Source organism: Phaethon lepturus, unplaced genomic scaffold (assembly GCF_000687285.1).
Source record: "Phaethon lepturus isolate BGI_N335 unplaced genomic scaffold, ASM68728v1 scaffold40172, whole genome shotgun sequence".
In the NCBI taxonomy this organism is placed as follows: Eukaryota; Metazoa; Chordata; class Aves; order Phaethontiformes; family Phaethontidae; genus Phaethon; species Phaethon lepturus.
The window spans coordinates 3,635-12,925 of record NW_010522023.1 but is presented as its reverse complement, the minus strand read 5'-3'; the positions used below and the strand labels follow the sequence as shown (position 1 = coordinate 12,925).

The 9,291-nt window shown below is 47.0% G+C and overlaps 1 protein-coding gene across 1 annotated transcript in view; it reads right to left on the bottom strand.

The window, feature by feature from the left end:
- NFAM1 (NFAT activating protein with ITAM motif 1) overlaps nucleotides 1–8,907 on the bottom strand; it is a 14,460-nt gene extending 5,553 nt beyond the window's left edge. Inside the window, exons 1-4 of the mRNA XM_010281698.1 lie at nucleotides 8,828–8,907; nucleotides 6,421–6,761; nucleotides 5,229–5,338; nucleotides 2,514–2,612 (exon numbers count right to left, since the gene is read on the bottom strand). Coding sequence (XP_010280000.1) covers nucleotides 2,514–2,612; nucleotides 5,229–5,338; nucleotides 6,421–6,761; nucleotides 8,828–8,907 — 630 coding nt within the window. The remainder of the gene's footprint in view (nucleotides 1–2,513; nucleotides 2,613–5,228; nucleotides 5,339–6,420; nucleotides 6,762–8,827) is intronic.
- Nucleotides 8,908–9,291: the final 384 nt, after the last annotated feature.

Genomic DNA, 9,291 nt, shown 5'->3' with positions numbered 1-9,291 from the left:
GCAGGATGGCTTTGCAGAAGGTTTGCTAGGATCCTTCCCATGCCAGGGGTGACCCTTGCTGCTCTGTAGGATAACCCAGGGCATTTAATGAGCTGCACCAGCCAGTTCCACGCCCTTACTTTGATGTCCAGTGCTGCCTCCTGTTCCTCCTGCTCTCAGCTCCAGGCCTGCAAGGACATTGTGGTTCCCTGACCCGACATTTTTCCAGGCTCTGACTTCTTGCTTTCCTCCCCAGATAGCACATATAACACATGCTGGCCTCCTGTCTCATCCCCTAATCTCTGACCTCCTTCTTTATCTCATCACTTGGAGTTACTTCTCACTTGTCCTTCCCTTTTCCTTGCCTTAGCTTACCCCAGTGCTGACCACAGATTTCTGCCCTCCCCATGAATTAAGCACTAAGTGGTCAACACCCCATTTAACACCGACAGGTTTTTCACAATCCACCTAATATCAAACACAGTTTGTGGGGCTGGCTTCACACCATGCAGAGTCCCAACAAAATTAGCAGCAGGGCACCAGTCATCTTTCAAAGGAAATAAGGTTTGTGGACTTTCCGCTCCCCTCACCTGTCCTGAGGGCTCATCCAATGCAGGGTGACCATCCCAGGACTCTCTCCCCCATTAACTTTCCCCTTCCACCTTGCAGCTCCGTGCTCCCCTCTCCTCACCTCGCAGCCCTTCTCGTACCACATGGGAGTTGCTGCTTCATGCCTCAACGAGTCACCCCACAGCAGCTGCTCCACGGTAAAGTAACCTCCAGTGGGTGGGCTGGTACCCCCCAGCATGCAGGAGATGGTCCGAGGCTGCTTGCAGCTCTGCCAAGGAGGGCCGAGCCACCTACCCTGCACACCGGGCTGGCTAAGAGCCCTGCACAGCTGGCGCTGGTGAACAGGCTTCGGGGGAAGGCCGGCTGGGCCAGGTCCATAGGGCTCCCGCAAGCACAGGGGCCCAGCCAGCTCCCGTGACTGCCTGTGCCTAAGGCTGGCTCTGCTGGCTTGCTATATTAGCCTTAGTGGGGCCTCCTGAACAGAACAACATGATGAAACATGTAATTAAGATGGAGCTAAGGATGCATGACGAGGCTGACTGAGCGAGAAATGGATTTGATTTTTTTTTGTCTCCTTGCAGAAATAGCAGGAAACTACCCATTCAGATTTTTGTAAGCCCAAATTAAAAATAAATTACTTGATACAAATGAAAAGGTTTATAACCTGCAACCTCCTTTACCCAAAGTTTTGCTTTTTGCACAGAATAAACACATAAAATATATAATGCTTTCTTTTAAACCTCTAGTCCAAAAATGAAAGGGCCACAAAATGGTGCCCCCCCTGCAAAGTGAGAATGAGAAGAGAGCAGGCCCATTCTCTTTTTCACATCTGCCCACTATCAGGTCTCCTGCCTTCTTGGCAGAGCTTTGCTCCTTTCTGTAGTACAATCTCCTGATCTTTGCTTTGTTTAATTTAAATGATTAATGCAGCAGAGCTTATAGGTTTTCCTTGGAGAGGCTTTTCCAGCCCTTATAGACCTCGCAGTCAGAAGGGTTTCCTAATAGTCAGGCAGCATCATGCCCTACTCACTTTCATTTTATTCCTCCTAATTTGTCCCACAGATCATGGGGGAAAGAAAAACCCTTCCCTTCTTAGTAGAGCAGCCCTCCCATGGTACTAAAAGGAGAAAAATGAATCCATTTTAAATGGAGCTGGACGGGTTGTAAATGGGATTAGGGGTCATGGTTACTTGAGGTAGCTAAAGTCTGGGCCTGACATTTCAGGAGAGACACTCCAATCCTATTACCTATGACACCACCACTGCTGGGCTCAGGGAGTGGGAGCAGTTGGCATTCCCCAGTTTGGGAAATGGAAGAAGGAGATCCTATGCAACGAAAAGGGAAATGTTCCAAGAAAGAGACTCCCTTCAAGTTTCTTCCTGCCCTTTTCCCCCCTGAGAGCTAGTCAGTCTGCTCAGGACTGCAGTGGTCCGTGACACTGACATCAGTGAAGGTGTCACAGCAGGAGTTCTAAACAGCTGGGGCTGTTGTGGAGAGCACTTCTCTCTCTGCCCCTTTCCTGAGCCATCATTCTCCAGCTGGGAAGGGCATGTCCTTGAGACACTCTACAGTACAAAGTGGGGCTAAGATCCCCTCTTCCTTCCCAACTTCTGGAGACCCTTCTACCCCTAACACCAGGAACCTTCTCTGGCCCCACACTTGCTATTCTGTGCTGCCACACTGCTGGAGAGGGAAGGGTGCTGCTCAGCAGGGCATGGCGCAAGGCTTTGTCACTGGGGAGGCCAGAAGTGTGACCAGGGTGGAGACATGCAACATGCACAGTCCTGAGAGGAGCTAAGCAGGGCAGAGCACAGGAGCAAGGTTACGAGTACCAGGCTGTTTTACAGGTATTGCTTATGTTTCATATCATGATACTGGCATTGTCTGTACCATGGCAGGGCAAGGAAAGGAAGGGTTGTACCATGATGCAGACAGAAGGGATGGTGGGTGATTCTGGTACTCACATCATAGACAGGGGGTGGTGATGGTGCGCTGGCTGAAGGGGGCTGCGTTTCTACGTTCTGTCTCACGATATTTAGCTGGTTCCTTCTAGGGCAGAACACCTGCTGAGGACAAGACACCAAATGACCCATTTGGAGAAAACACCATGTCCCCAAACATGAAGTGAACACCAATGTCATGTCAAAGCCAACTGCTCGCACACCCCCTGACTGCTTCCACAGCAAAGAGTGCTGGCACTCTCTTCCAAGGCAGGACAGTCCCTTTCCTCACCACAGGATAAAATGGAGGAGTCTGATGACTTACACTGGGGCAGTGGAAAGGAGAACTGGGCTCTATGTGTACACAGAAATCACTTCCACCACTGAAACTTAGCTGGATGGAGGGTATAAGTATTTAGCAGCACACGACAGTGCTGTAGGACAGGGAGTAGAGCAGGGCCCTGTTCCAAGTCTGTGTGTGAATTTCAGAGAGGCAAAATGCAGTGACTTTTGGTAGGATTTAGCTGGGACACATTTGCTAATACACTAGGTCTAGAGAAGAGCACCAAACCACCATTAATGATGACATATAGAGAGTGGTATACTAATGTGCAAGTCCACCATGGAGTTGAAGGAAGAAGGTCTCTTCCTCCAAAATGTTTCTTGCATTGAATGAGTTCTTCTTGAACATACTCCATTCATGCACAGATAAGGGTTAGCCCTGCTCAGCAAGCAAGAGAGGAGACACAAAAGGCAGAAGGCTTTGCTAAGTATCTCTGTACTAATTCAGAAAGAAGTGGGATGTATATTCACATCACATGAAAACGATGAACTGCTTTCCAGTCCATTAGTAACTAAGGAGGATGCTAAATAGCTTCTCTTAAAGACAAACATTTTTAAACCAGCAGGTCTGAGCAAGCTGTGGTGAGAAATATGGGCTGTGTTCTGCAGGAGGGCAAATGTAATGACTGCATGATCTCTTCAGGCCCTAAGGAAACTCCATAGGTCTGAGACTTGCTGGGCCACCTCAAAACCTAGAGATGCCAATCAGCAAGTCACGACAATGCCTCCCTCTTTATCCCCATGGAGACACTGTCTAGGCAAGCAGAGATGAGGGCCTGTTTCCAGCCTAGTCACTCTGCCGCTTTCACTCCTTCCCCCTCCATCAGACTGCCTGCAAGGTAAATCTCATGAGATCAGCAGGTCTGCCAGCTGCTGCCATTCTGTTTTCAACCTCATGATGTCTGACTGTGTGTGCTGAAGCCTGATGTTCCTTGGAGTCACAGGACTGTACCAGCAGCACAGCCTCCACATAACAATGCATGCAGAGAGTCTGCTGTCATGGTGGCAGAGAGCAGGCTGAAAGAGTAAATTTGGGGAAACTCTACCTAGAAAACAACAATCCCCTGATTGCATTCTAAAAGGCATCGGGTTTTTTTAAGCCCGCCTTGAGGTCTGTGGAAGGATGCAGAGGATGCTGTTTTGAACACCTGAGGGTGGCAGTACTAGGAGCAGTAGGTTTTCCCCAAACAACAGGGATTCCAGTGTCACGACTCCAGAGTTTTTTTCCACAGGGCCCCTTTGTCATCCAGATCCTTCAGCCCTACTTTTGGCTTTTCTTCTCCTGCTCTCTACATGCTTTATTCCCCACTCCTGGCTTCTCCTTTGCCTTCAGCTACTCATCCCAGCTGCTACTTCCTTACCCAGCTGGTCCCAACCTGTGCTGGGTCTGCTCACTGGAGGGGCGCTGTCAGTCCAGTCTTAACATCCTCCTCCAACCTCCAGTGCTTCCTCGCTCTAGATTCCAGTCCCAGTTTCCCTCCCGAAGCTCCTCCTTCCAGCCTCACAGAATCACTGCTGTCGGAAGGTGCCTCTGGAGATTGTCTAGTCCAATCCACCTCTGCTCAAAGCACAGCAACATAAAGCAGGTTGCTCCTCAGGTCCTTGATTCTCTTTGGTTTTTTTCCAGTTAGGTGGGACTTCTACACAGACTTCCTTGGGATCCTTGTCCTTACCTTTCCCTCTCAACTCTGTTTCTTAATGTTTTCTCTGCCAAACATATTCCCCAGGCTCTGGTCCCCATCCCCTCCACACTGCAGATTGTTTTCTTCTATGGTGCCCGAGCCATGGCTCAGGAACGCAGTTGCACACTCCCCTTGCTATCAGGTCACGCCCTTGAAACAGAGTAGCCCCGATCTTGAAAGAGGCTTAGAAACAGGGAAAGTCCTGCCCTCCTCCCGCCATCAGGGCTGCAACAGACGCTTGGATGCACAGGATGTTACCTATCTGACTGGCACCATGTGGAAAGGCAGATTCACAAGGACTTCTTTAGACAACTGAGCTGCTAAATTGACAAGAGCCACAACTGAGCATGCACAAACCACAATTTTCCAAAGACCTGTCACAAGGCTACATCTCCTTGAATATTCTCAGGGCCAGCACACTGCTAGTGTGACTTCTTGCCCTGTGTCAGATCTTTGCTCTAAAGCAGAGCATGCCAGAGTCAAAATGATTACCAGAATTTCTTTAATGGACAAATCAATGACTTGTTTTGTCTTTCCTGTAATCTTTTTTTTCTCAGAAAGACTGAACTTAAAAAAAGAAAATAAACCTGAGGCAGACACCCAGCATGGAAAATTTCAGCGCAGGGACTTCCAATCCAGACAAGTTAGAAGCAAATGAAATAAATTCATAGAAAGGGTCATGTCAGGTATTGCTTTTTATTTGGTTATAACTTGCCTTTCTTTTCCACAGAAGCAGAGCTGTTGCGGCGATGCTCAATGCAGCAAGAAGAGAAGTAAGTGTAACGAGGATTTTCCACCCATAAGAGGTCTCTATGTACCCCGTACCTGTAAGAAAGAAGGCAAAAGATTCACAGTGTGAGTGGAAGTTACAATCCTGCTGCATTTTTAACCCTGGAGAGAGCCTTGAGAGAGTTAAAATACAGAAGCAGCGCAGAATACGACGGCACAGATGCACACGCCCTTCAAAACCTAGTCTGACTGAACAGCGAGCAGGGTGCAGCTGAAGAATCATGGAAAAGAGACAGAATATAAGCAGCTGCACTTCATGTAGATTAGAGGGAGGTGACATAACTATGAGAGCCAAGAAAGGTGGTAGTTAGAGGCTGGCAAAGGTCTTTAGCGATAAGGGCAGAAAGACAGATGATGGAAAGCACACAGGCCACACAAACTAGCAGGGTGGGTACCGTAGGCATCCTTTGACCAGTGTAGCAAAGTTCTTTCATCATGGCTCTTTGCATTTACACTTTCTAAAAAGTTTTTCATATCCAGCATTCAGTAATGCAAATCCAGCCAGACAGCAGCATGCATGTCCTTATCACTTTTCTATAACATTCCTCTTATGACCTGGAGCTCTCCCTTGCTTTCCAGCCTGTGCATTAATGGAACAACCAACCCCTTGTACCACATGGAAAAGGGGGAGGGATTATGGTGAGCCCCTAACTTGTTCGTGAGCCCCTAACAGTGAGTGCCTAACCTGTACATCTGATTACAGCGAGCACCCTAACCATTGACCTTGTGTTCAACTGTCTCTGTCACACTGCTAAAGGCCAAACCGCACTGTCTCCTGAACACTGACGCCTAAAAGCACCCTCTGACCCAGTGCCCAGGCTTCCTGGTTAGACTCTGACTTTAAGCCTGCTGTTTCCAGGCAGCTGCAGCAGGGTAGATAGATAGATAAAAATCACTGCATCTTCATGTCCCCATCTTTGCACTGGGAACATTAGCACGGGTCACCTGTGTAAAGCACGTTCAACTCGAATGGCATTAAATATTGGGCATAAAGTATTATTGCCACCTGACTTTATAGCATGTTTGGGTAGAGCAAAAGAAGAGCAAAGATTACCTTTTCATAGCCAGATCCAGCTACTTTTTAACCGCCTGCCCTTCCTTTCTGGTTGTTCACTTACCTCTAGCAAGGACAAACACTCCTTTTCCCATTTTCTGGATGTTATTCCATTTGACCTCACAGTAGTATGTGCCAGTAGAAGAGGTGTTTTCAAGTGTCATGATTCTGTGGTCGTAAGACATGATAGCAGTCTTATTCTCTTTTCCAGAAGGGATGACTACTTTTTCTGACCTACTATAGATGAATGTTCTCTGGCCCAGTGAATTAATCCAGTAATAGAAGATTGAAAATTTGGTATATTTCGGCATGTAAGGGAAGATGACTTTACAGGGGATGGATAGTCCTTCCTTGAGCAGTGCAACCTGGATCGGGGGTTTCTGCTGTACATCAACATTTTCCCCTGTAAAAGTAATAATTGTTAGCAGTCAGCAAACATCACTTTAAGTCAAGAGAGGACTGCTGGCTGCCCCAAAGACAGGATCACATAGTGAAAATAACTGTATGTCAGGAAGCATGCCTGTAGCACGCAGTGTTGGCCCTTGTCAGAAACTGAGTGATTCAGAGCACATGCCCTGTGTGATCTGCCACATCTCTTAGGTAATTGCTGTGTGATTTGCGATAGCCTGTTGCATTCATAGGCTTCCCCTTTTCCCCAGTGAGCTCCTCTGTTCAATGCCAGCATGCAGAAGGACAGGAAATTAACCAGGAAGTGAACCAATTTGCAGTGGTGTGAGACTATATTTACAGTGGATGAATAGAAAGTTATTTTCCAAAACAAACACTAGCTGGACATCTCCTGAAATTCCCGAGTTACAAACCTCTGCTTGGGTGTCTACATGTGTCCATGTGATGACTCCACACCAGTGAAAGTGCTATATGCAAGCAGGTGTTATCAGTGGGACTGTGTATTTCTGAAGCACAAGTGAGGAAGGAAATCGCATATTCTTCATGGAGGCCAGCACCGGGGCCATGAGAAATAAGGCACAGCTTAACCACTCCAAACTTTTGCTGTCGTAAATGGACAGCAAAGCACGAGACTCAATGCTAGATATGGGAACTACCTGCAGAAGACTGCAGATCTTAAGTATCTATACAAGACAGTACCTTAGGCAGAGAGATGGGAGATCACGCCCTTCATGAGCTTCCTCCTTACACCAACAGGGCTGTTGAAAGTGATCTATCACTGCAATTCAGTAGACAATGATGTCGGGAGTTACAAGAGAGGATGAATAAGCACAGATGGGGAACCACACTATAGTTCACTCCCTGTTTTGTTTAATAAAAAATTAAAAAAGCTAAGAGTGAACCATAGGCTAGTAAGGAACTCTGGGGTACAGGATCTCTTTGGCTTCCAAGCCAGATCTGGGTTTAACATCAGGCAGCCTCTGGATCTGTTTGTTTGGCAGCTGACATAACACCACATATAAAGCAACTTAAGAGGAAGACTGTGCAAACTATTGTTGTCTTTAAAAAAGGGAACTGGAAACTTATACACAAGTCTTCTTACAAAATGAAGGCTTCTTTCAGAGACATGAAAACAGAAGGAGGGAAAAAAAAGTAGCAAAAGTAGGGGATGGGCAGGCTTTTCCATTCATGCTTTTGATGAGATTCCCTAAGGTTCTGCATCTATGAACAGGCTCACAACAAGGCATTAAAGCTGTCCCAGAGCACAGCCAGGCTTGCTTTCCTTTCCTGCTCTCATCATGCACTAATGCTGCATCGCAACAGCAGCATCACCTCTGCACAGCAGGACTTGGCATCGGAAAAGGCAACTCAGTGCTGCTGAATGCTGAGCACTGAAGAAGTGTTGTGGGGGGCAATGGAGGGCATGGCCACTGTCCAGAAAGGACTGTTGGGAAGTAACATCCATTAGGGAAAATCCTCTACAGATACATAGCCAGGGACAATAGCCCCAGAGTAAAGAAGAGCTTAGGTTACATCACTACAAAAAGGTTCTTCACTGTAAGAGCAACCAAGATACGGTGCAGTCCTAAGGAACATGCTTATTCGTTGTGAGTGCACAGTCCTGTGTACACTACATAGAATACTATGGAAAGAAGGTAACAGAAAATCCTGTAGACACTGTGGGAGAGATAACCTGAGCGGTCTCTTCTGGGCCTTATTTTCTGAAATCATTCATCATTCATCATCCTTCTCCTCATCTCTACCCAGCAGAACACACATAGATATAGTTTCTATACAAGACATGGCCAAGCAATACTATACAAAACAGAGGAGAGATCCATGTTCTTACAGTATCCCAGGAGCCATTATCTTGAGAAGAACATGCCAGGGAAAAAGCCAAACCATTTTATTTAGGTTATCCAACCCTTCTCCCATGTTTCCCCTTTCTTGAGGATTCTCTCAGCTTTGAAATGCTTAGAAGACAGAAATAGCAGCAGCGTGTAAATTCCTAGAGGGGATCTCTGGAAATTAGCAAAAGATAGCAGCTGGAAATGCTCTAATATGAACAAATGTGAGAGTAAACAAAAGGAATTAAAAAATGCTTTTTTACCTCCATGAAGATGACCTTTAGATTAGAGGCCATGATGGGGGTCAAAGGCTGAAAGAAAGCAACCAGATACAAAGATCCAAAAGGCATAAGAGATGGGGGTTTGTCAGGTATTTCCACACCCGCGCAGCTGGTTGATCCCCTCCTGTTTGTGAAGGGACGGGCAGGATGGACACACACTGCTTTTGGCAAGCTCTTCCTGGCAGATGTAGGCTCTTCTGCTTTTCGGTCAGACTCCTCCCCGCACCGGGGCTCATTTCTCTGTACTATTGTGATGGTGTTACACCTACTGGTGGGTGTCGAAAGGTTAGACTATAAGCTCTTTAACGCATAGAGTTTTGTGTCCCGATGACCATAAAATATCACACGCGTTTAAATCAAACTTTATCACCTTCCACAGTGACCAAAGCCCCATGCTGG